Source organism: Oryctolagus cuniculus, chromosome 14, assembly GCF_051225735.1.
Source record: "Oryctolagus cuniculus isolate XC-2025 breed Fujian yellow rabbit chromosome 14, ASM5122573v1, whole genome shotgun sequence".
Taxonomy (NCBI): domain Eukaryota; kingdom Metazoa; phylum Chordata; class Mammalia; order Lagomorpha; family Leporidae; genus Oryctolagus; species Oryctolagus cuniculus.
Window position 1 is genome coordinate 91,278,268 of NC_142880.1, and position 27,197 is coordinate 91,305,464.

Genomic DNA, 27,197 nt, shown 5'->3' on the forward strand with positions numbered 1-27,197 from the left:
TTTCACCCTCTGCTGAGCTCTCCAGTCCTCCTCAGCTTGTTCCTGAGTGCACCTGTTTACCACCCTTGACGGAACGTGGTGACTCACCAGTCTGGTTTCTAAAGCATCGTCCAGAAATCCGAATCCCAACTTGATGACTGATAGTAGAGTTGACTGTTCTCTTATTGACCCTTATTTTTCCAGGGTAGTGCAGTGGTGAATGTATCGGCTCTGGGGTCACACTGTCTGGATTGAGAATGTCTCCTCTCATATGTGAGTCTTGGTAGAGGACCTATTACATAACTTAGCCTTACGTTTAGAATTAGACACACAGGCGACTTTCATTTAGACACCAGATACAGCCTAAGTGCTCTGTGTATCACGTGCTTTTGGAATCGGCTCCTGCAAGCAGTTATCCTTTGGAGGCTCAACACGAGCACTCATCAGCCTCTGCGCCCAGATTCATGTGCCAGAAACACAACTTGCAGATAAGTAACCTGCGATAGTGAGCATCTCTAGGATGTCAAAGCACAGGGTCGCAGTAAATGTATCTAATTCTATCTCATGGGTTTAGGAAGACTCTGATCTTTTTTTATTGCCCCTTCAGGTTCATACAATAGTGATCTATAGGATGTTTGATAATTCAGAAATTATTAGTTCTTGTCAAAAATCTGTCTTGCTTGATGTATTTAACTGGCTCAAGAGCAATATAAAAGGAAAATCACTCTAACCGTGTAGAATATTTGGTGCAGTTGTCAGCATGTAAAGTTGCATGAAGCACTTTGTGCTGATGGCAGACGTATATTGATTGGAAACTGGCAACACTCTCTCCGGGCAGAACGCAGTGCCAACTCTGGGCTGGAGTCTGGAGTCGGTGTGTACTCTTCAGGTTTTGTGTTTTATTCTTCGCATTAATGGCTCATCTTGTAGCCAGACATTTTTAGGAGTCGTGCCAGTAGCTTAGTTATCGCTGCAGTCCAATTAGATTTGGTAAAGGAGAGGCCCCAGCGAACTAACCGTCCCTGAAATTGTGTCCTTGTGGGTATAGTTGTTATCTGTAGCTTTCCAACACCGAGGTTATGCCATAATCACCCTAATTGTGTCAAAATTCAAACCATTCCTGGTGGAGTAAAACGTCCTAGAAATAAGAGTGAGGATCAGCCTGGCTTTAGAGTTTCAGAATACAAAGGTCAGGACATACCTGTGCCAGGAAAGTCCCATCTCTATTGTCAGTCAGGTCAGACGGGAAATTAGGAAGACAGTGGGTTTTCTAAATGTATTTTTTTTTTTTTTGACAGGCAGAGTGGACAGTGAGAGAGAGAGAGACAGAGAGAAAGGTCTTCCTTTGCCATTGGTTCACCCTCCAATGGCCGCCGCGGCACCGCGCTGATCTGATGGCAGGAGCCAGGTGCTTATCCTGGTCTCCCATGGGGTGCAGGGCCCAAGCACTTGGGCCATCCTCCACTGCACTCCCGGGCCATAGCAGAGAGCTGGCCTGGAAGAGGGGCAACCAGGACTAGAACCCGGTGTGCCGACGCCGCAAGGCGGAGGATTAGCCTAGTGAGCCGCGGCGCCGGCTCTAAATGTATTTCAAATGTATTTAGAGACAGAGTATGACAGCTAGACAGAGAGGCTCTCACCCCCTAATTTACTCACCCTTTGCCTAAATGGCTGGGGAAGGGGCAAAACCCAGAGCTGGGAACCCCATCCCGGTCTCCCGCATGGGTGATAAGAGTCCAGCTGCTTGACCCAGCCAGCACCTGCTGCCTCCCAGGTTCACACGAGCAGGAAGCTGGAATCAGGGGGGGCGGCTGAGTGTTGAACTCAGGGACTCCAGTGTGGGCCGTGGGCCTCGGCGTCCTAACCTCAGTCTTACCCACTAGGCCAAATGCCCACCCCAGGAAGATGGCATTTGAAATGTTAGGCCCATATATGAAATTCAGTTGATAATCTCTGTTCTAAACTCCTAACAAGCCTGATGATTAAGTAGAGGCCGTGGCGTGCTTTTGTGATTTCCAGGTCCCTGTTTTGAAGCTAATCATGAGCCCAGAGAGCTCGAGGCAGGGGCTCTAACTCAGCACTTTCCCCTCCTCTAGATGGCTTGCCAGCAGCCCAGAAGTAAGAAAATAAGCTTGATTCTCAGAGGCACAAGGTCACCATAGTAACAGAGTAGCGAAAGCTGACTCAGAGCACTAACCTCACAGTCTGAGTCTTTATTTTTCATTTTCAGCGATGACAAACATATTTAATACCGTGATGAAAAGCACATACGTTATGTCAAAGGCATACTCACGCACGTGGTGAATGTCACAATAGCACAGTAGAAACTCCTGTCTTCTGAACGGTTTCTTCTCCATCTTTCTCCCTCCTCTCTATGAACTCTCTCGCTGCTGTACCTTGCAGTACAGAGTACTGCAACCTGCTGCCCACTTTGGATAGTGAGAATGTCCCGTTAACTTGGAGGCTGGCCGGCGCCGTGGCTCAATAGGCTAATCCTCTGCCTGCGGCACTGGCACCCCGGGGTTCTAGTCCCGGTCAGGGCGCCGGATTCTGTCCCGGTTGCTCCTCTTCCAGGCCAGCTCTCTGCTGTGGCCCGGGAGTGCAGTGGAGGATGGCCCAAGTGCTTGGGCCCTGCACCTGCATGGGAGACCAGGAGAAGCACCTGGCTCCTGGCTTCAGATCAGCACAGTACACTGGCCGCAGCGGCCACTGTGGGGTGAACCAACGGCAAAAGGAAGACCTTTCTCTCTGTCTCTCTGTCTCTCTCACTGTCCATTCTGCCTGTCAAAAATAAATAAATAATAAATAAATAAAACTTGGATGCTGATTTGTCTCTGCAGAATGATGTGTGGACCACAGGTGACTTCCCGTAACTTAGGCCTTGGGTGTGACCCCGAGTTTCCCAGCATCTTAGATCATCAGGCTCGCCCAGGGCCCCCTTTTGTCCTGTAAGAAGCAGCCATTGTCTGAACAAATGAGCCGGGGAGACAGGAAAGGGACAGCCTGTGGATACTGAGTTGGGTTTCTTGTCGTCTTTCCTGTTGCATCCAGAACCAAACTTCGTGTCGTCCTACGACATCGGGAATTTCACCTACTTCTTCTTCCGGGAAAACGCCGTGGAGCACGACTGTGGGAAGACCGTGTTCTCCAGGGCGGCCCGGGTGTGCAAGAACGACATCGGCGGGCGCTTCCTGCTGGAGGACACGTGGACCACGTTCATGAAGGCGCGCCTGAACTGCTCCCGCCCCGGCGAGGTGCCCTTCTACTACCACGAGCTCCAGAGCACCTTCTTGCTGCCGGAGCTCGACCTCATCTACGGCATCTTCACCACCAACGTGTGCGTAACCCCTCCCTTCCCCGGCCCCTGAGCCTGTGGTCTCACAAGGGACTTCCCGTTAGCCTGAAGAAGCATCGCCTAGTTTACCAGGCTGCAAAGAGAGAACATCCCGTTCAGTGAGAATTAAATGTCAGGCAAAAATACGCGTGCTCCGTGAAGACAGCTGTCAGGGAACTAACTAACCGCCAAGTTCCGATCTGCTTTTAGGTGATGGTCATATCCAGTTATTTTTTTTTTAACTTTTATTTAATGAATATAAATTTCCAAAGTACAGCTTAGGGGTTACAATGGCTTCCCCCCCCATAACGTCCTCCCACCCACAACCCTCCCCTTTCCCACTCCCTCTCCCCTTCCATTCACATCAAGATTCATTTTCGATTCTCTTTATATACAGAAGATCAGTTTAGCATACATTAAGTAAAGATTTCAACAGTTTGCACCCACATAGAAACGTAAAGTGAAAAATACTGTTTGAGTACTAGTTATAGCATTAAATCTCAATGTACAGCACACTAAGGACAAAGATCCTATATGAGGAGTAAGTGCACAGTGACTCCTGTTGTTGACTTAACAAATGGACACTCTTGTTTATGGCATCAGTAATCACCCTAGGCTCTTGTCATGAGCTGCCAAGGCCATGGAAGCCCCCTGAGTTCACCGACTCTGATCATATTTAGACAAGTCCATGGTCAAAGTGGAAGTTCTCTCCTCCCTTCAGAGAAAGGTACCTCCTTCTTTGATGACGTGTTCTTTCCACTGGGATCTCACTCGTGGAGATCTTTCATTTAGTTTTGTTCCCCCCCCCCCCCCCAGAGTGTCTTGGCTTTCCATGCCTGAAATACTCTCATGGGCTTTTCAGCCAGATCCGCATGCCTTAAGGGATGATTCTGAGGCCAGAGTGCTGTTTAGGACATCTGCCATTCTATGGGTCTGCTGTGTATCTCACTTCCCATGTTGGATCATTCTCTTCCTTTTTTATTCTATCAGCTAGTATTTGCAGACATTATTCTTGTTTATGTGATCCCTTTGCTTCTTACTCCTATCTTTATGATCAATTGTGAACAGAAATTGATCACTGGGACTAGTGAGATGGCATTGGTACATGCCACCTTGATGGGATTGAATTGGAATCCCCTGGTATGTTTCTAACTCTACTGTTTGAGGTAAGTCAGCTTGAGCATGTTCCGAATCGCACATCTCTTCCCTCTCTTATTCCCACTCTTATATTTAACAGCGGTCACTTTTCAGTTAAGTTTCAGCACTTCAGAATAATTGTGTATTGATTACAGTATTCAACCAAAAGTATTAAGTAGAACAAACAAAAAAAATACTAAGAGGGATAACATATCAAGTTGCTCATCAACAGTCAGGGTGAGGGCTGATCAAGTCACCGTTTCTCATAGTGTTCATTTCACTTTAACAGGTTTCCTTTTTGGTGCTCAGTTAGTTGTCACCTATCAAGGAGAACAAGTGGTATTTGTCCCTTTGGGATTGGCTTATTTCACTCGTTATTCTGTTATACATTGTTCCCACCTGCTTTGCCAGTGCGTTCTGGGTGCTTTCTGAAACGCAGGTACACATGAGATGTAGTTCTCTGCACGGAACTTGTACATTTGTGCATCAAGAAGCCGATGTTGTCTGGCAAGTTCCATCCTTCAGACAATACAGCTCTAGCCTCACCCCCTGCTCAGCTGTGAAATGTGCATTTCCCACTGCTATCCTTTAACCCATCGTTATGGATGATGGCTCACTTGGGCACAGCTTTCTTCCGTGACAGATAGACTTCTAAAGTATATTTGAAAAATATTTCCCCCTTATGGAAATGTACACCTAACTTCCGGACAGACACGATTTGGCCTGGGTAAGCATATGGCGTTTCCCGGTCTCCCGTCTGCCCCTGGTGTGGTGGAGACCCCGTGACCGGCAGTTCCTTCCCTCTCTTAGCTGGTGGGCTGGGGTGAGATGACAACAGTGCCCCCTCCAACCCCCAGACTGCAGAGCCCGTGGAGACCGTGGGATCCCCTTCCTGCTGCACTGGCCATGCTGAGGGTGATCCACTCTGTGGACTCCAGCTTGGGTAACCTTGGAAACCTCCAACCTGGTGACCTCACACTTTGGACAGAAGCCAAGTATTTGTATCTGAAGTAGACAGTAGGAATATGGATGGGTCGCAAAGGCTGATAAACCGCGTGGGGCGCGCACTCCTGCTTTGTCGGGTGTCAACACAGCAGCGCTCTCATCCTGAGAAAACTTAGTCTCGGGCAAACCAGGACGTCCGTCACCCTGCAGTGTTGCTCTGCTCCCTGCGTGTTTTCCCTGTACTTTTTCACCTCTCCAGCATCAGAAGCCTGCCCGTGCATTTCTCAAAGAGTTACTTCACCTGCCTCTTCTCTCTGGTTAGCTTTTCCCTCCTGCGCTTTTCATTGCCGTATTTAAGTGTTCACATTGGCTTGATAATGACATTTATTCCATCAAGAGCTTCATTTCTGATGTGATGTTGGGAAACAAATGCTGTATGGATTTCCCCCTCTCCCATTCCATCGTGACCATCTGTATTGTTGTGTATCTGGTCTCCAACCCCAAAAGTTATTTTCCAACCCTGATAAGTTTCTTTTAAAAAAAATCAATTCGTGGTTTCTGAGGTTGATTTACTTTCTAAAACCTTGTTTAAGAAATAGTCCAGGCAGCACAAGATGGATGTTAAGTTGTTCAGTTGACATCAATGGGAGCTTGAATTACTTAGCTGTTCATTCCCCTGGTTCTAAGAGAAAAAAAAAAATACCCTCTGCCACCAACAACAAAAGCACTTGAATTTCAGAAGTCACATAAGTCCTGTGCCTGCTCCATTTCCAGATGGTGACTGGAAATTTAGATAGTTGAAAAATGCTGCAGTTTGTGTTGCAAGTGCCTGTCATGCCAGGAGCCCCCAGCAGGTGGAGTCCGCGTAGTCAGGGGTAGGATTGCCGTATCCCCTTTTTCTCTCCGTAGAGCTCATCCTCACTTGGTCTTACAATTCACCCGTCTCTAATCCCACGGTCTGCCTCGTCTCTCTCCCTTCCACGGCTCTGCCTCGATCTCCCCAACAGATGACCAGACTCTTTGGTCTGCAAGTTTAAGCAGAGGAAGAATGAGGATCAAAGCTAGCTAATGAGTCCCTGCCTCTGAAGTAGAGACTGCAGAGTGGCAGCCCGAGAGTTGTGGGTCGACAACCAGTTCACCTCTGGCAATGGTCAGTGTTTCTTAGCAGTAGGGGGTTGGAGGAGACGGAACTCTTCAGACCTGTTCTTTCCCCAAAACTGCGTGGTGTTTCTCAAACACCAAGGCATGAGCTGGGCTGTCTCACTGTGTCCGCATGCGGTAGACAGAGATGTCCCTGGTGTCCCTGCAGAGGGGTCTCCAAAGGGTTTGCCTTTTATTCTAGATGTCTCAGAATGGCGACTCAACGTTACAGTTATGTGGAGTATGCTTGTCTGATAGAGGCGTGGTAGAGTTTATATAGACTTAGTATGCTTGTCTAATAGAGGCGTGGTAGAGTTTATCTAGACTTCTATAGACTTACACTTATAGATAGTAAAGTGGGAGGGTGCAGAGGTTGAAGAAGTTTTGTTTCTTTAATGACTGATTTGAGAAGTGGAGAGAGAAAAGGAGGCAGGAGGACAGATGGCACTAGCTCTCATCCTCTGGTTTTCTCATCAAAAACCTGCAAATAGCCAGGACTAGGCTGAAGCAGGGGCCAGCAGCCAGGAATCCCTGTAGGTGGCAGGGACCCACCTGCTTGAGCCATCACCATTGTTTCCCGAGGTCTGCATTAGCAGGAAGCTGGAGTGAGGAGCTGGACGTGGGACTCAGCCCAGGTTCTCTAATGGGAGACACAGCCATCTTTACCTCTAGGCACATGCTGCCTCTACGTGACCCAGAAAGACCCAGGGGGGAGCCAGGAGTCAGAAGCTCCATCTGGGTCTCCCAGTGGGTGACAGGAAGCCAATTTCCTGAGCGATCACCATTGCCTCCTAGGGTTTACGTCGGCAGGAAGCCCAAGTCAGGAGCTGGAGCTGTAATCAAACTCTTATTAGATGTGGGACGCGGGCATCTTAACTGCTAGGCGAAAGGCTCGCTCATCCCTCCTAAAGAGATTAAGAACAAGAGGGCTTTGGTTTTATGTTTCTACCGTGGCATCAGTGGACTTGAAATAGAAGCAAACTCTAAGTTCTCCTATTGTTGGCCTTCCCAAGGGGAACCCTAATTCCCCTTTTTCAAGCCGGGTTCTGAACAGAAAAGCACAGATACACTGTATCTCAATTACTGGTAGGGAACAGGTTGGAACACATGGCTGCAGTTCTGTTAGCCAGCTGGGCTTGTTAGTAATGGTTCCAACTTTAAGTTGACTCCTTAATGAGGTCATGGTGGTCCAGACCTGGGCTGGATTCACCTGCCCTCTGGAGTTTACACCCTGGAGGAGAAGGTGGGTTAGTCTTTCTTGCAGACAGGCCCATCCTGGGGATATGGGATGGAGCAGGGAAGTGGGCGGGCCCCTACCTGAGCATAGCAAAAGTGAAGCCAGGGGACAGCAGATGGCATGGGCGCTGCACCAGCTGTGCTCCGTTTGCCTGGAGCTGGGAAGAAGTGTTCCCTCAGCAGGTGTGGAATGCTCACTCCAGTAGCTGCTGGGACTTCCAGGGGCATCCCTGGGCTGACACGAGAGATACAGACCATCTCCGGTCAGAGCCTGTGGATGGAGTGATTGGTATAGAAATGTGATGCCCCAAGGAGGAGGACAGGGTAAGTTTCTTCCTTTACCAGGAGGCAACACGGCAAAGGGCCAAGGGCCTGGGCTCTGGGGCCGCATGCAAAGCAGGTGTCAGTCCTTCTGTGTCTCCCGTAGCCTGTGACTCCGCCGAGGGAGCGCTCTCTGCGGCTGTTGGCTCCCTGGGGAAGTGGAGCTCTGCTCAGGATTTGCAGGCTCTCGGTGGGAGGTCACGTGGGCTCTGGGTGATAGCATTCTTATCCACACCCCTGCCCAGCACCCCCTCTCTGGCCATTCTTACTGGAGTCCACATGTGGGTGATCTTGTGGTGCAGTGGGTTAAACCACTGCTTGGGCAGCCCGTGTTCCATTTCATAGTAGCTGGTTCGAAACCTGGCTGCTCCGCTTCTGATCCAGCTTCCTGCTGGGAGGCAGCAGATGCTAAGTACTTGAGTCCCTGCCACCCATCTCGGAGAACTGGATGGAGTTCATGGCTCCTAACTTAGGCCTGGCCTAGTCCAAGTTGTCCCAGCTGTTGCATACATTAGGCAAGTGAACCAGGAGATGGAATCAATCTCTCTCCCTCCTTCCCTCCCCCCCCCCAAACCCCCTCCTATCTCTTCCTCTCTTGGACACTATGCCTTTCAAATAAATAATTCTTTTTTTAAAGATTTATTTATTTATTTGAAAGTCAGAGTTACACAGAGAAAGGAGAAGCGGGGGGAGGGGGGAGAGAGAGAGAGAGAGAGATGGGTCTTCCATCCGATGGTTCACTCCCCAATTGGCTGCAACAGCCAGAGCTGTGCCAATCCAGGAGCCAGGAGCTTCTTCCAGGTCTCCCACATGGGTGCAGGGGCCCAAGGACCTGGGCCATCTTCTGCTTTCCCAGGCCACAGCACAGAGCTGGATCAGAAGAGGAGCAACCAGGACTAGAACTGGCGCCCATATGGGATGCCGGCGCTTTATGCCAGAGTGTTAACCCGCTGCGCCACAGCGCCAGCCCCTCAAATAAATAATTCTTAAAAACAGGTCCACATGCTAAAGGCTGTCTGGCCTGCACTGGTGTTTTGAGTTCTCGTGGTTTTCTGTTCTGAGAGTAAAGAAGGTGAAAACAACATTGCGAGTGAACCGGGCCCAAATGTGCACCCTGTTACTCACGAGTGCTGGAGAATCATTTCTAGCACGTAGGCAATGCTGTTTGTTAAATAAAATAAATACCTGAGTGTCTCTGACTCTGCCTTCGACTAGGGAAGAACAGCTGCCGGGCACCGGCTCAGAGCAGCAGTACCGAAAACTGTGAAGCACCCTGCTGTTTTCCGCACGTCGCCCTTGAGAACCAGAGCTGAGCTCCGGTGCGCGCGTATTTAACCGGAGATCATGTGCTGTCTGGATGGTTAGTCCAAGGTCACGGACAACTTTCTCTGTGGAGCTTGAATTCTGAATTAAGGCTTCAAGATTTAATGCCAGGGTGATGACAGGTTTTTCTATCTGACCCTGTGAGTTTAAAACACTTTTTAGGTTAAAAAAAAAAAAAAGCAAGAAAGAAAAATAGACCTGGCAGGCAGTGTTTGCAAAATACTTTGAGTTGATTTTTTTTTTCTAAATGACAGCTGAGCACAAATGTCTGGGGATCAAAAAAAGCAAGTTCACCCTCCCACCAGGGCAAGGAACCAGGTATACAGGTGGGCTCCAGGGGAGGCTGGTGGGAGACTGTCCACTGGAGGAGAACATTTGCTCCTCCGGGATTTCAAAGGCAGGGCATAGGAGCACAGTGCTACAAGTCCCATGGGGCTGAGTGAACACATCCCATACGGTGGGATCACAGGCATCAGAGTTGCTAACTGTCTCCTTCAAGGTGTTTGTTCCTCCACAAAGAAACCTCAGGGGAACCCGACTTCACACTCGTGGGGTGTTCATGGTTCCGGCCCGGAGGTCTCTGGCGGCGGCGCCCGTGCCCCACTGCGGGGCCCTCTGACCTGCCTTCCTCTCTCTCCTCCCGCCCTGCAGGAACAGCATCGCTGCCTCGGCCGTGTGCATCTTCAACCTCAGCGCCATCTCGCAGGCTTTCAACGGGCCCTTCAAGTACCAGGAGAACTCCCGCTCTGCCTGGCTGCCTTATCCCAACCCCAACCCCAACTTCCAGGTAATTTCAAGGAGCAGAAAGCTGTGTAGACAGGCCCCAGGGCTGCACAGTGCAGCTGCCGTCCCCCGGCTCCCAGGAGCAGCCCGACTGTCAGCTGGACGAATGTCAGTGGCCCTCGCTCCATTGTCGGCCGTGGCGCCTGCTCTGAGAAAGGGCCTTTGTCACTCTGATGTCTGATGCTAAACTGAAAAGGGCCAGCATTCTGCAGCGAGCAGGCATCCAGGCTCCAATTAGCACTAATGATGCTGCACTCTGTGCCCCTGGAACCGCTGCTCCCTAATGAATGGCCTTCTAATGAGTGGGTCCCAGGGCGCAGAGTGGTGGAGACGCAACCGCAGAATGGGAGCTCTGATGGGCAAATGTGGCGAGGTTCCTGTTGGGGACAATGGGCCACGTGGGGGACAGCTGGGGAGAAAGAAGCAGAGGTGAAGGTCGTTCGTCTCTCAGGCACGCTGCAGCGTGGGTGCGCTGTGCAGGGCTCCATACGTCATCCCATCTCCCCACGTCCAGGACGAGCTGAGCCCCAGAGAGAGGCAGTGATGCATCACATTGGATCAGTCAGCAGGTGCACTAGTCTGCCTGGGAACGACTCCAGAATTCCCCAGACTGAGGGGCTTACCCAGGAGCGTTTGTGTTCTCACGGTTCAAGGTGTGGACAAGGTGATCTCTGGTGAGAGCCTCTTCCTAGGTTGCGGACGACTGCTGTCTCACTGTGTCTGCACGCGGTAGACAGAGATGCCCCTGGTGTCCTCCTCTTTTATAAGGGCACCAGTTCCAATGAGCCAGGACTCTGTCCTAATGACCTTGTTTAACCTCAATGCCTTCCGTGGAGGCTCCTTCTCCACATAGTCACACAGGGGGCCTGGCTTTCGATGTGTGACAGCAGCTTTCCTTTACAGCCACTAACTCCCCTCTTACGCCATCTTTCATCCTTGGGGGTAGGATTTCCAGCAGCTCTGAGTTCCAGGCCCTGTGCCGGATGCTTCTCTTAGATCAGCTTGCATGCTGGGTAATTGCCGCCTTCACCTGCAGAGAGGGGCGTTGAGCCTCAGTGGAGAACAGGTGACGCCCCTACAGCTGATTCGCTGCCCAAGGGGGCTCCCACACTCCGTCCTCAGATGCAGAACCCCACCGCATCCTAAGCTCGTGACCCTGGGTCGCCGTGACTTGGGGGTGGTAGAACTGGGACCTGCTTCAGTGACTCCACTTTGCTGAAGCACAGAACCATTGTCTTCTGAGATGGCTGGGGATGGCGATGATTGGATCCTGTTTTCCCTTGGGCTGGGACTGTTCAAGTGTAATGGTTTTAAGGGAGTTTTATATTTGATTGCTGTTTCTGCATTTTTCAAAGAATGTGGCACTGAGGAGAGAAGCCTTGTTTCCGTGTCCCCCGTAGTATTTGTTGCTTCCTTTGGGGCAATTATATGGCATTTTCTGTCTTGCATTTGCATCATTAAGGTGGGGGAGGACAGACAGAAATGAAAAGGAACACTTTGAAGATAAGTGTTGCTAGCATTGATCCATGTGCAGGGCTTCCTGTGTAATATAGCCAGTAAAGATGACTCTTAGAGACCATTTGTTGGGAGCCTTCTGGGCATCACCTGTCAAGCGAATGTGTGCTGTGTCTCATTTTCTCTCTCATACAGAAGAGAAATACACCACTCCTTTTAGAAAAGCCTTTGTGAAATCCTGAAGGTTAAAAAGTTAACAAAGACGCCTGCTGCGTTCATGGTGCACTTTCAACATATTGATGTTTCTATTGCAAAGGTCTTCGCGACGAGCAGAGGGACTTAATAACCTTGATAATCCCTTATCACCTCCAGGCAGCGGATAACTTTTAGCCTGCTTATCTGGATATATTTGCAGCACACAGAAAATCCCCTCATTTCCTAAGGCCACGAGGTTTCGGTTTTATAATTCCACTGTCACAGCCAAGGGCTTATGGCGTTCATGAGATGGAAGTAAGTTCACACGACATAATGAATGAAGGCTGGCAGTAGGCTTGCTGGGCTGAGCATGTCTGCCTTGGGTAGAATTGCAGACTTGGAGAGAGCTAAAGTCACAGGTTACAACTCCAGGTTCACATACGGAGCAGGGTGGTTCCTTTTCCTGGAGTGCGTTTAGTGGCCACACTGGCACCTGGCCTACGTCATGGAACCATTTAGACTGGTGGGGATTTGTGTTGACTAAGGTCCCTCCATCAGGTGGAGGTGAAAAGTTTCTATGTCCAATAAGCAACAGTGATAGGTGATTAGATTTTTGTGTTTTTCCTGATGACCGTTTGAATTTTTTGCAGCCCCTGGATAACGGCAGTAGCTAAGAGAAGCAGAAAGGAGATTCAGGTTCAGCAAGAAGAATGTGTTGGCAGGGGCATTGCATCACATTACAAAATGTAATATACAAATCATATTGAAAACCAATAGTATTTCCTGTTTTTATCAGTTACAATCGGAAACAACCCCAGGTGATGCTCATAAGTCTGCCCTGTTAGAGGCGCCCTTTCCAAACTCACCCATTGCCCTGAGCTCCAGAGAGAAGAATGGCTGCCACTAATACAACACCATCCAGACAGACCCCGTGGCTTAGCTGCCTGGTAAAGGCTCCAGAATCTTGCATGCATCGACCAGAAAGGGTGCAGCTGAAATACAAACAATAGACCTTCAAGCATGGCCACGTGAATGCTTCAGCTTGACCACCGAATGCTGGCGTAACTGGGACAAGGGTGGACTTGTCCTTAAAACAAGGACATAGAAAAACATGCAAGAATTTAAGACGTTCATGATAGGGGAAGCTGCCTACAGGGTGTTTAGGAACTCTTTGTACTACTTCTCAATTTTTGTTTTGTAAATTTAAAACTGTTCTTAAATAAGAAGTTTTTAAATTGCAACTATTATTGTTTTTTTAAATGAGTAGAGGGGTTGACAGAGTGGCACAGGGTAAACTGCCTCCTGGGGTGCCAGCATCCCCGTGAGTGCTGGTTTGAGTCCCGCCTGTTCCCCTCCAGGTGTGTGCACCTGGGAAAGCAGTAGAAGATGGCCTAGGTTCCTGGGCCCCTGAGACCCATGTGGGAGACCCAGATAGAGTTTCTGGTTATTTGCTTTGGCCTGGCCCTATTGTGGCCCTCTGGGGAAGGAATCAGCAAATGGAAATTCATTCTCTCCCTCTCTCTCTCTTTCTGTAATGTAAAATACATAAAATGAACCTTTAAAAAATGGCAACCCTTGCAGGCTTAAGCCACATGTAGGCAGAGGCTGTGTTCGCACTCTGGCTGCTGTTGGCCTCTTGCATGGTGTTCGCCACGCATCACCCAGTGCCCTGGCACAGACACCGTGGGAGACCAGTGGATAAGGCGCAATTCCAGAATCTCCAGCCCTTGTAGAGCTCGGTGAGTTGCTAGCAGTTCAACAAACCTGTCCTGTACCTTTGAATAGCATCCAGAATACAGTGAGCAGAATCCTTGGGTAGCTTACTCATTATAGGCTGGCAGAGGAAACCAAGAAGTCATAGAGCATCTGTCACAACCAGTTCTTGGCAGGTGACTTCAGTGAGAAATGGGTTCCAGCCGTGAAGACAGCACTGCGTGGCAAGCCTTGTTCTGGGCAGCCCCCGTTCATGCCGACTCCAGGTTCCCTGCCTCTCGGGTTCCTCAACAGCAGAGAGGAATGCTCCTTGCATATTGTGCCGGCTGGATTTTATGATGCCACTTCTCAGAAATCCCATGCATGGAAACAAGACCTGTATGCAGCCCTCTCTTGGCCAGCAGGTAGCCAGCTGCCACCTGTGCCTTAAGACCGGCCATGGTTGTCAGGAAGAGTAAAGCACCAAAGAGAAATTCACTCTTGGAACTAGTGCTTACCTGCACCGACTTCAGACCAGGCCCCGTGGAAGTGCTTTTGCATTTTGAAAAACACCTGGCGGACCATGCCCCTGGGCTCTAAACATTGCTATGAATTCTGTAGTTAGGCCAGTCTCCTGGCACAGCCTCCGGCTCCCCCCATGACAACTGCCTGTGTACGCTCATCACTTCCCTGTTCCTTCAGTCACTTATTTCTCTCCGGCCAGCACAGCTCAATGTGCCACAGAATCACTGACCTCGTGCTAGGAGTGTACTTTGCCCTTGCCATTGGTTGAATGGAGTCTCTGTGCCAGGCACATCGTCTTGTTCTTGGGCTCTTACAAGCACTTGGAATTACTTTACAAATGTGTCCCACTAGCTATCTCACAAGAGCCGTGGGGAGCCAGCAGAGGGGGTGTTTCCCAGTGGTTTAGCAGGTGATGTGGCAGAGGCTCAGAGGCAAGGCTTTGCCTGAGCCCAGGTGGCGCGAGGACCCAGGTGGCTGAACCCAGGTGACACAACAGAACAGTTCTGCAGCCAGAGTAGCACTGAGCCAGGGTTGCAGGGCAGAGCCCTCTGCCTGAACTCACACAGTCCTTTACGTGGTACCCAGGGAGCCCCTGCAAAGGGTATGCTATTAAATTAAGCCTGGGACCAGACCTGTGAAATCCATTCAGCTGGCAACTTCTCTAACTGCACAGTCGACCTGTCGTTTTATGGTGCGTAGGGTATTTTGTCAAATGCTACAAAAATATCATCTACTTGCAAAAAGCAATTTCCATCTTACCCTCTTGCACTGCTGGCCGGCTATAAAGCCAAGTCTCGAAAATGACAGGTTACAAACAGGAGTTTCCGGCCGTCTGGGCCCCGAGATCCATTTCTATCCAGCCTGTGTATATGAGGTTTTCCCGCGGATCAGTCACTGTTTGCACCAGGATTTGAGTTTTATGAAAGACTTCAGAAGGGTTCCTCAGCTCTCTGATTCTCTGCCTTCCATCTCACGCCTCTTTTTTCCGAATCCTTTCCTGGAAGCGTTGTGCAGGACACCTGCCAGCCTGCCCACGGCACGGCTCTGGATTTCATTCTCAGCCAGTCCCAGGCCGGGTTTTCCCTCCGTGAACCCCAGATTGGCGTCCTGAAATTTCCTCTTCCTGCCAATCTCTCTCCGTCCCCTTCCTCCCTCCCTGATTTCCATACTGCTTGCCACTTCTGGAAAATACGCCTGTTGTGTTTCTTAGCCCTAGGCGCTAAACAGTTTTTTTAAAGCTTCTCCAAGCTTGGAATACAAGAACAAAACCGTGCAAGAGCACAGTATTTTATATTCAGTGTGAATGATTATAAACTGATATTACATGGTTTACAGAGGAAAATGGCTGTTTCATTGAAGGAAATTATGAATGACTGACCAAAAAACTGTATACAGGTGAAATGGTCATTTTTCCATTAATTTATTGTTTATAGCCATTGTCTGTATTCTCACTCAACCAGGGCTTTTTTGCTTTTTACTTGTTAAACTTCTTATTTGGTGGTATTTTCAGTGCAATGTAAATTTAAAATATGCTATCTCAGAAACAGAAAAGAAAGGTAGGAAGGGTGGTGGGAGGGAGAGAGGAAAGGACTATCATTGTGTGTTTCTTTTTTTTTTTAAGATTTGTTAATTTTATTTGAAAGAGTCACACAGAGAGAGGAAAGGCAGGGGGTGGGGGGAGAAAGTCTTCCATCCAATGGTTCACTCCCCAGATGGCCGCAACAGCCAGAGCTGGGCCGATCCGAAGCCAGGAGCCAGGAGCCTCTTCTAGGTCTCCCATGCCGGTGCAGGGGCCCAAGGACCTGGGCCATCCTCCACTGCTTTCCCAGGCCATAGCACAGAGCTGGATCAGAAGTGGAGCAGCCGGGTCTTGAACCGGCACCCATATGCGATGCTGGTGCTTCAGGCCAGGTCGTTAACCTGCTGCGCCACAGCACCGGCCCCCTCATTGTGTGTTCTTAGTTAGACGTATATCTACAAATCATACTGAATCTGTTAAAAATTAATACAATAAAAATGAAATAATAGTTTCATGGAAATACATATAAAGGAAAAACTATGCATGGATTTCAAATTTTTTGCACCAATATAAACCTATCTTTTAATTGCAATTCTCCATGAACTTTTTTTAAAAAAGAAAACACATAACTCTGTTTTGAATTTTTAGATTATTTAGTTATTTCACTTACTTGAAGGGCGGGGTGGGGGGGGAAGCGAGCTTCTGTCTTCTGGTTCACCCCCCGGACGCTCACACTAGCCTGCCAGGCTGAAGCCAGAGTCTGGGACTCATCCCGGATCTCCCTTGAGGTTGCAGGGCTCCAGCCCCGTGATCCGTCACCTGCTGCCTCCCACTGTGCGTTAGCGGGAAGTGCCTGGGGACACGATCCCAGGGCTCCAGTATGGCAGGGGAGTGCCTTGAGTGGCATCTTAAGCACTGGGCCCAATGTCTACCCGTCAGATGGCCTTGGCCTTTCACTGTGTGGCCCATGTCTTGCTGCCTGGTGCAGAGCTGTCATGGGAAAGTCCATCCATCTGGTGTTCTCATTCCACATCCTCCGCGTGGGTACCTGACTTATTGAACACACGTGACGGTTTGCATTTCCCGGAAAACTCCCAAGTGACTCAACAGCTAATAAGTGCTTTCTTTGCATCTGCTGTCCAAGTTAAAATCAGCAGTGAGGTCCACTTTATGATCTTCTCCACATTTGTCAGAGTTGGAAAGCTCGACAGGTTTGGGGAGTTCGTATCGACAGGGGAAGGAAGAAGCCGTCGGTTGGCGCCCTCAGTTCTGTGTGTTCTCCAGTTCACCCTGAAGCCTGGGTGGCCTTGACAGCCTGAGCCTGTCCAGGTGGCCGCTCTCCTGACACAGCCTGTCCTCCCTTGCAGTGCGGCACCGTGGACCAGGGCCTGTACGTGAACCTGACCGAGAGGAACCTGCAGGACGCTCAGAAGTTCATTCTCATGCACGAAGTGGTGCAGCCGGTGACCACCGTGCCGGCCTTCATGGAGGACAACAGCCGCTTCTCCCACGTGGCCGTCGACGTGGTGCAGGGCAGAGACACCCTTGTCCACATCATGTATCTGGCCACAGGTAGGAGCCCTGCCCCCTTGGGGGGGGGTGCTGTGTTGTTGTTTTCCCACCTTCTGATTTTGTGTTTTAAATGTAAGCATTCCATTTGGCTCTCAGCCTTTAAGTCTGCCTGCTTCCCTGGATGTCACCAAAGCCTCCTCTTCTGCACATCTTAGTGGAAATCCTGCCTAAACTCTGTCACCACATGCATCGCCATGTTCCTTGGAGACAGTGCCTTGTTCTTTTACTTCTGTTCCTAGAATAAGCCTTATCTTGGCAAGACCACTGTACTCTTGATACTTAGATAACAGGATGCTTTGTTAGGGGACCTTGCTGAGTTGGCCTGGGATTGCACTGGTGATTACTGATTGGTTCAAAACACTGCTCACGGCCACTGTCACCCTGCATGGCACAGGAATGCGTTCTGCAGAAAATGCTTTGGGCATGAATTACAGAACATTGTGTGGCAGATGTAGGCTGCAGTACTTACCAGATTTTAAGAGCAGCACTACACCTGTTCAGTTTCCAAAGCGCCTGGATAGAGAAGGCCAGAGGCCCTCTGAGTTCAGGGTGCCCAGCCCAGCCCCCGGGTGCCCAGCCATTTTTCAACCCTGCCACCTGCCCAGCTCCTGGAACCCTGAGACAGAGCAAACTCTACGTGTAGTCTGTCCCTCTGGACACTTCTTTGTCCATTGCAATCGGCATGTTCTCACACGGCACAGTCGCTGATGTGGTGGTGGTTGTTAATAATACCTTCTATCTTTTCTTGTTGGAACTTCTCAATTCATAATTATGTGTTCATCGGTTGCTTTTATTTATGAAATCAGTAAGGTTAATGAGTTTTTGCTGTCTGTCGAGCTTGTGTGAAGCGCTGGGGAATGAATGATGAATGAGCTGCCGTCATCCTGGCCTCTTGGAGCCCCCATTCTAATGGGGACCGGCAGGTGATCAACAGACCATTGAGTAAAGCAGCACAGGAGGTTCCCCCAAGAGTGTGCAGGGATGCAGATAGAGGGCTGTGGGGTGAGTGCAGCAGAGGCTCCTGCGCTTGACTGGCCAGGCTCTGCCTCTGCCAGGCAGGGGTGTGTAAGCTGAGCCTGACTGAGGAGGGGCAGCCAGCCCTGCACCCAGGATGCGGGGAGTGGTCAGCCGCGGGCAGTGCAACTGAATGGTCAAGTAAAATGAGGACAGTTCTGAGCCCTGCATCTCCGAATGGGGGTCACGGCTGCCTCCAGAGGCCAGTCTGTGCAGGAGTGAGGAGGAGAGGCGGGAGGAAGTCGGGTGGGGACAGCTGCTTGGAGTGGCTCTTCTGGAAGTGAGAACTTGCGTAAGGGCTTGCTGAGCTATCTGGAGGGGATGGGAGGTCAAAAACGGGAATTTTGCTGTTTTTTTTTTTTTTTTTTTTTTGGAAGAGAATAAAAGAAATCACCATTGCATTGTGCATCCTGCTCACCAGGCTGCAAACATGGAGTGTCTCTCTTCTGCCATTTTTATCCTTAGTGCACCCAAAGACTGCCTGGCACATGGTAGGCTTGTGGGTTGAATGGACTGAACCTTTCCAGACGTGTTCCTAGGTCTTCATGGTAAAGATTCAGGTTAATACTGCAGGAAACAGCCAGGCCCTTAGCATCTGGGGAGGCAGTTGCTATCCTCCTCAATAGCTGGGCATGGGGTAGGGTTCAGGTGGGGAACAGTGGCAGTGGGATGGGGCTGGCAGAAGAGGACTCCATACAGAGCAGTGTGAGGTCTCGGCTCAAGCCTTCTGCCCTAGTCTCCACCCAAGGCCGTGGAAGGTGATGTTGATTTATATGAGCTCTGATGATCCCTAACAAGTCTCTGCTTCCCCATTCATTGTCGAGGACTGTTGTAGATTGTCGAGGACTGTCGTAGGTTGTTGAGGACTGTCGCAGATTGTCAAGGACTGTCGTGGATTGTCGAGGACTGTCTTAGATTGTCGAGGACTGTCGTAGGTTGTTGCTGACTGTCGCGGATTGTCGAGGGCTGTCGTAGGTTGTTGAGGACTGTCTTAGATTGTCAAGGACTGTCTTAGTTCAGGTTGCAGTAAGGAGGAATGCCACACACTGGGAGTCCAAACAACTGAATTTATTTCTCACTGTTCTGGAAGCTGGAAGTCCAGGACCAAGGTCACTGCTCATTGGTTTCCTGGTGAGGGCTCCTTTGCTGGCTTGTGAAGAGCTGCCTGCTCCTCGCATCCTTACCATGTGGGGAGGGGTCTTCTCCCTGTGTCTCTTCTCACAGTGACACTGCTGACCTGATCCCAGCCCTAATAGCACTGCACTGGGGATGAAGGCTTCTGCGTGTGAACTGGGTAGGGGGAGTGAGGGAGATTGCACTGGGGATGAAGTCTTCACTCTGTGAATTGGGTAGGGGGAGTGAGTGAGACGCAAGCAACACTATTTAAACCACAAATGCAACAGTGAAAGATCTGAAGATTTTTGTTATGAACAGTATGCTCGAGCAGAATCCAAATCAAGTCAAAGCAGACCAACTTAGATAAATTATAGATCTGGGATGAAATTATAGTCGGCATCTGTTGTTTTCTAAACAGTGCAGCAAAAATCCATCTTCAGTGAGCTCGTGGGGACCGGGCTGCTGTCCCCACCCCTGCTCTACAGGCACATTTGTTTTATTCCATTTCAACTTTACTGAATCCCTAGATACTACATTTTATTACAAATTGAACATTTGTGGCAACCCCACAACAAGCAAGTTTCCTGATACCATTTTTTCCAGTAATTCAGTCGATGGTTAATGTATTTTAGCAATACAGTAGCTTTTAATTAAGGTATGCACATGTTTTCAGATACAAGGATGTTGCATACTTAATGGGTTACAGCATAGTGTGAACATAACTTTGATGTGCACTGGGAAGCAGGAATGCTCATACAGCTATCTCTACTGTAGTACTCACTTTATTCAGTGATCTGGACCCAACCCCCGTCTTTCCAAGGTGTGCTTGCACAAGGAGGGCGTTGGCTCCAGCCTGCAGGCTGCAGGGATCCCAGGCTGGCTGACTCCCTGTGCAGGTTTGCAGATCTGATTGTGGTTGTGATGCACTGCGTGCCATTAGACAAACACACCACTCTGCGATTTCATGGGCCTGAGTGTTTCTGTTTGTTTTAATGTACTGACCGCTTGAAAATTGCATGGCGTACATCGGGATAATGCTAATGTGAATCATGGGTTGGGATGACAGGCAAAGCTGTCATACACGGGCCTCCTCTGCTGTTTGTCTTGCTCAGCTGTTTGTCCAACTCCAGAGGGTGAGTTTGTGTGGGAGCCACGTCCTGGCAGGGAGCACCCGTGGGTACGGGGGGTTCTGCGGTGCATCTGACTCCAAGCATATGCAGTGACTCAGCGCAGGTTCCAAACCGTGTGCCAGGTTTCTCAGGAAGCTGTGTTCTCAGCACTTCAGCCTGTGTACACTCGCTTGACACATCTGGCTTTGGAGCCTCTATAGATTCTCTTTCTGAGGATTTATTTACTTGATTTGTAAGAGGTATGGAGTAGCAGAAGCAGAGAGAGAGAGAGAGAAAGATTGATTGATTGATTTTCCATCTGCCGGTTCACTCCCCAAATGGCTGCTATAGCCAGGACTGGACCAGGTGTTTCAACTGAGTCTCCTAGGTGGCTGCAGGGGCCCAAGGACCTGGGCCATCCTCTGCTGCTCTCCTAGGCACATGAGCACAGAGCTGGATCAGAAGTGGAGCAGCCAGGGACTCGAACCAGCACCAGTATGGGATGCCAGACCTGGAGGCCGCGGCTTTACCTGCTACCCCACAGTGCTGGCCCTGGAACCACTATAAATTCTGTCTTATGTCTGCTCTAACTTGTTGTTGTTGTTGTTGTTGTTGTTTTGTTTTTGTTTTTGTTTTTTACTTTTTCAGCACTGGTTTGTATATTCTGGAAGAAGTATCTTGCTCTGCAAATTTGAAATCAGCATTACATTAAGTTGCAAAGATACCAGTTTTTAGATACCCACTATGTAGACTTCGTACGTTCAAGGGACTGTGAGAAAGAATGTCCAGACGTTCCAACCCATCTTAACAAAAACTGTGAAGCGCTCTGGAGCTCCCGATAAGCAGGCATGCAGGAGATCGGAGACTGTGGCTTTTCACACTCTCGAGACTGATGTTTTGCTGGTCTTTTATGTATTGCTTGCCCCACTTGAGTTACATCAAGGCAAGCCAGCGACGTTCATCTCCCCGGAGATTAGAGCTGGCATTGAACTCCCGGGCTGGAGGCCCTGAGGTCCGGGTTCATCCGCTGTGCCTTATGCAAGCAGGAGAGCATAAATACTCAACTGAGAGAGCGTAGATAAACCACTCGCACCTAGAGTGCACGGGGAGATCCTGCCTGCCTTACAGGTGCACCTGATGGCCTGAGCTGAGCGTCTGGGCTTGGCAAGAAACATTTTCACACACACTGATTGTACCTGAATGTATGAAAATTGGAGGAAACCTGTGTTGTTAGCCCGTTTTTCATTATTACAGTGAAATACTACAAGCATATTATTGCATTAAAAAAAAAAGAGGCTCATTTTGCTGATGGTTCTACAGGTACAAGTTCTAGGGGGCTTCTTGCTGGCAGATCCCTCAGGTGACACCGCATCATATAGCAAGAGAAAGAGTGTGTGTGTGTGTGTGTGTGCATGCATGTGTGTATGTGTCTCTGTGTCTGTGTGGGCATGTGCCTGCATGTGTCTCTGTGTACACTTGTGTTTGTGTGCACGTGTGTCTCTGTGTGCATCTGTCTGTGCATATGTGTATGTGCATGTCCCTGTGTGACTCTGCATGTGTGTTTGGGACTGTCTATTCATGTGTGTGTGTCCACATGCGTATGTGTCTCTGTGCAAGTGTATGCACATGTGTGTGTGACTATATGCATGTGTGTGTGCATACAAGCCTATGTATGTGTCTGTTTTGGTGTGCAAGTGTGTCTCTGTGTACACATATCTGTGCATATGTGTATGTCTCTGACTCTGTACATGTGTTTGTGAATTGTATGCATGTGGATGTGCATACGAGTCTCTGTGTGTGCATGTGTCTGTGTGTGTCTGTGCATGCTTGTGTTTGTATATGTACCTGTTTGTCTCTGTGTGTGTGTCTGTACACATTTGTGTTAGTGTGCACATGCATCTGTGTACACATTTGTGTGCATATGTGTATATATCGGTGTGACTTTGCACATGTGTTATGAATGTGTATGCATATGTGTGTGCGCATGTGTGTGGGTCTCTGTGTGCAGGTGTCTGTACATGTGTGTGTATATTGTCTCTGGGTAACACGGCACATGTGCGTGTTTGGGCGTGCATGTGTGTGTATCAGAATTCAATCAAGGGAGCTCCCCTAATGACCCTAATGACCTTATCTAATCCTCGTATGCAGCCCATGGCCTCACCGCTAAGCACCTTGGCCCACTGTCTCCCCACACCTTGTCCCTCACAACAGGGGTTGAGTTCTAGCACATGAAGGCTGGGGGAGCTGAGATCTTGCCAAACCATGGCACCTGCCATCGCCATTTGCGGGTCGGATTATTCAGGCGGTGTCATGCAGTGAGTGCAGTGGCGCAGGTCTCTGCCTGCTGCCTGCCTGGCCCTTGCCTGCCTCCCCCAACCCTGCTGAGCGCACAGCCTTTACCAGGTGCACCCAGGCTTTGCTTTCTTGCTACTCCCCTGTGCCCCTGCCGTGGGAGGTGGAGCCAGGGTTAGATACTTAGCTGGGCAGTGACCGCTGATATTCCATGAAGGTCTCTGAGCAGGAGGCGCACATGGCAATTAGTAGCTGCTTTAGCATATTTGTGCCTGGGGTTTCCACATGTGCCTGCGTTCTACATCGAGTAGCTGTTGTATTCTTCTCTGCGGAGGAGAGTTAAAGCGATGCTGGCCAGCCCTGTATTCTGGGTCATGTCCAGGACTCTGTCTCGGCTTTCCTCCTGCCTGGGCCTCGACCCTCTGCTGGACCTCAGGTGTGTGTTGCGCTGGACTCTCCTGTGGCCATGGCTGTCTCCTTCCTTGTTCCCTCCCTGGAAATGCCGTTGGCCGCAAGCTTCCTACTCTTCTATCTAGGAGGAGAGGTAGCCCTTCCATTCTCAATTTGCCTCAGTTCTAGTGGATCTAAAGCTGTTGTAGGTTTAAACTGTGCAGAACTTTAAAATGATCTAACCTACAATTATAGTGATAGTGCTGCAACTCAGAGCTTAAGACCAACAGGTGAATTTTATGGCATAGAAATTATCTCTCAATAAAGATATTTTGGAAAGATTCATTCTTCCTTTGACACTCTCAATCAACTTTTATAAAATGTGTTCTTAAAAGATTATTCATAGACATTCGTATAAAAATATTTCCAGAGGGAACAGAAATGTAAGGGAATCAGGAGCGAGTACACAGGCACACACACCCACATGTTTTGCACCATTGCTCTTCATTTTGAACTTGTAAAATCCACAGAGAAAAATCAGGGCAGATAATAGACTGCTACTGTGGGGATGTCAGAACGCAGCTGACAGAACTGCCTGGGGCTTGTGCCACGTTTATAAGCCGTGTGCTCTCTCTTCCTCACCTGCAAGGTGGATGGTAACTGCAATGAAATATATTAAAAACCTCAGAAAATAGAGCAGGCTCAGGACCTTCAACAAAAAATCAGATTGAAAAGAATATGAATATTGCAAAACATGTGAGGAAAGTGTAGCCAAAAAATAAGTTCCTGTCAGTGTATAACATCTTTGAAATTCAGCTATAGGTATTTTTTATAATATGCATTTCTCATGAACTTCTGAACGGCCCCTTGTGCATCACACAGGGAATAGAAGCCCATTCCCCACACATGCAATTTGCTTATTAAAAAACTATGAATCGTGAAAGCACTCAACATTGAATTAATAGAAGAAACAGCGCGAGAGGTAAAAGAAGCTCCTAAGCATAAGGGACAGAGTCTCTGAGTGAAACGACTCTCTTATTCTACCGCACAAGTCAATACTCAAAGGAGAACTTGCATGGGAACAGAAACAGAGCAGGATTACGTGTGTAACCGAGTCAAGGTTTGCAGTGGCTGCAATTTCAAGTGTTGAAGTAAGAAAATATTCCAGATATGGAGGACCCACAAAGACCAGGCATGAAAACAATTAGTGTCCTTGAAATAGAGATCTGTACACCCAGAGCTGGAGAAACAAGGGACTAGATGAAAAATTCCTTTGCACTTTTTCTCTCCAGTGCACTGTGCAAGTCAAGGGCTCTCATGTAGCTGAGCAGGTCTCACCCACTAGAAAGGAGCGATCCCATGGTGACCAATCCTAGCGCACCACTTCCTGTTCTCTCTTGCTGTGACTCCGTTTTCTGTCCCTCACACAGCCCGGAGAGGGAACCTCCACTGATGCATTTGCACCATTTTCTCACGGTCTATTTTCTAGGCGGTCATGAGAAAGGATTCAGTAATGGCTACAATTCACTCAACCCTGTAGAGTTGTATGGGATAGACACAGGAAGGGATAGATAGTGGATGCCTCATGTTCATGTTAGGAAACTTGGGTTTTCGGGGACAGGCATTTGGCCTAGTGGTGAAGCAGTTGCATAGCAGACACATTCATAGCAGAGTGCTTCTCTTTAATACCCGGCTGTGGCTCCAGCTTTCTGATAACGCAGAGCCTAGAAGGCAAGGCTGATGGCGTAAGTGATTGGGTCCCTGGCTCTCAGCCTCAGCCTCAGCCTCAGCCAGGGACCACTGTCTGCATTTGTGGAGTAAACCAGTGGATAGGGTCAATCAATCTCTCTCTCTCTCTCTCTCTCTCTCTCTCTGTCTCTCTGTCTCAAAAATTTTTTTTAAATTTTAACAAAACTTTGGAATTATAATAACTCAAAATCTTGGAACAGAAAGGCAATGAACTTAATTGATGTTTTCAGAGATTACTGTCTATAATTCCTGGAGAACTAATTGGGGTGACAAGAGTAGAAATAGGGTAAAATTTGGGGTACAGTTTCTTCCTATACTGCCAGTACAGTGTGCTGTAATATTTGCAGATTATACGAAAGCGGGTCATATTGTAGATGTCACTGCTTTGTCACTGAGTGACAGGGAGTGGACTGTGGGCAGAGCTATTTCAGCAGAACAAGAGTGAAGCAGGTATGGCCAGCAGACAAACATGGTGGTGCGGCCCACAGTGTGCAGTGCCAGCTAGGACAGTATCACCCCCAAGGAGGCAAGCATCAGGACTAGGGAGCAATAAAAATGCCTTCTATTAATGTAAGTCACAGACATGCGTGCATCCCATAATACACAGTGTATCTGTAGAAGCAGTTTTATGAGAAGACAGGGAAATCATGTGACATTATTTCTGTGGGTGACAGTGAAGAGCTCATCACATGGAGAAAGCCTGGGTTGGTTTTATGGAGGGAAACTCAGAGATTCAGGCTGTCCAGAGGGTTTCAGGGGCTCGGGAGGTGGGGCAGTAGGGTGACTGCTGGTTTCCTTGGCTGGGTGACGAGTACGTGCTGACGACGTTTCCTGAGAAGAGGCAGCTGAGATGTCCGAGTTAAACCCCCAGAGAGGATTCAGCAGTGGGCAGGAAGATGCCCGGGCCTCGGGAAGCTTGTATCTTTGGAAGGATGCAGGCAGCACAGTAAACAGTCCCATTGCATGTTAGAAGGGAAAGGACCAGCAGGAACCGGAACGGGGAGGTGAGGCCTCAGTGTTAGGAGGCAGAGAAACAAGTCCATGACTTTTGCAGGTTGCGTGACACTGAGACGGGATTTCCATGGAGCAGGTGGGGCAGAGGCGTGGGCTGCGGAGGGGAAGGAGGCGAGGAGTGAGGTCTTTCCTGTAGCTCTCCTTACAGGGCAGCCTCGAGTCTGGGTGGCGTGGAGCACCGTGGAGGGGAACATGGGCTGAGCTGCACCTGCCGGTTAGCCTCAGCCGTTTCATGTGCACAGGAAGCACACCCGTAAATGTTTCTAGTTTCACCCCGCTATACCCCATCCTGTCTCCACCTGCCCAGTGTTGCATCTATCCCCAGGCCTCAGGGGAGGGCCGGTTGCCAACAGCCCTATCCTTGGTCTTCTGAGATACAGACCTGGAGCCCGGGTGGAGAAGGTGAAGGAGAGAGAGGACTCGGTGGGGAGGCCGGGGAAGGGAGGAGTAGGCAGAGATTCTGTCATCAGCACAGGGAGGCACCAGGGCAGTGGAGAGAGGGAGGGAGGATGCGTGTGGTCAGAGATTGTGACATGAGAAACTGGCCAGCAGAGAGGAAAGGAGTAGTGATGGAAGAGTTTCTGAGAGAACGACCGAGATCCTTTGTGTGTGATGGGTTTTGGGAGGCGTGGGGTCAGGATTCCATTTTAGTGATGTTGGCTCTTAGGGAGCTTGGCCTTGACTGATTCCGGTAAAGAATCCAGAGCCCATGAACCTGCTTCCGTTAGGTTTACAGCCACATCTGGGAGTCATCTCACAGAGAAAGAGAGCAGGAACAAGAGAGGCGGGGCTCAGCTGACTGAGACTCTGAGTGGCCTGAGGGCCGCAGCTTCTGCAACCTCCAGGAGCAGCCTCGGGGCCGGTGGGGTCTTAGTTACCCCAGGGGGACCAGGTAGGAAACAACCCAGGACTTCCACCCCTCGCACTCTTCCAGGCCACACCCACGTTAGATGCGTGTCATGGCTTCTTCTCATTCCTGACCAGTATTAAAGCCAGGAAACCAGTAGGACTTCCAGAATGAGCTTGTAGAATATTCCAGAAATAAACAGCAAGCTTTGTGCTCTGGGAACTTCTGATAGTGTGACTGTTGCCAACCCACTCAGCCAGTACTGCAATCCCAGCCCTGCTTATCTTCCTTTATTTTCCCGTATTTCCTTATCTTGATTTTCCTTTATCTGAGGTTCAAGACTTGCGGCTCCCTCTCTGAGGAAAGTGGCTGCTGGGTGAGAGGCAGGCCTTGGCCTTCCCATTCACCAACATGAAGCCTTGAGAGATACCCCAGAGAACCGTCCAGGTTCCACAAAGCAGTTCGTACATTTGCTGTTGCCGGCACGCCTAACAGTTATCTTTCTCGGTG

At 49.4% G+C, this 27,197-nt stretch overlaps 1 protein-coding gene across 14 annotated transcripts in view; it reads left to right on the top strand.

Moving 5' to 3' along the window:
* SEMA5A (semaphorin 5A) overlaps nucleotides 1–27,197 on the top strand; it is a 479,052-nt gene that overhangs the window by 320,966 nt on the left and 130,889 nt on the right. For all 14 annotated transcript variants that reach the window (XM_070056841.2, XM_070056840.2, XM_070056845.2 and 11 more), the window contains 3 exons: nucleotides 3,031–3,316; nucleotides 10,067–10,202; nucleotides 16,952–17,156. In XM_070056841.2, coding sequence (XP_069912942.1) covers nucleotides 3,031–3,316; nucleotides 10,067–10,202; nucleotides 16,952–17,156 — 627 coding nt within the window. The remainder of the gene's footprint in view (nucleotides 1–3,030; nucleotides 3,317–10,066; nucleotides 10,203–16,951; nucleotides 17,157–27,197) is intronic.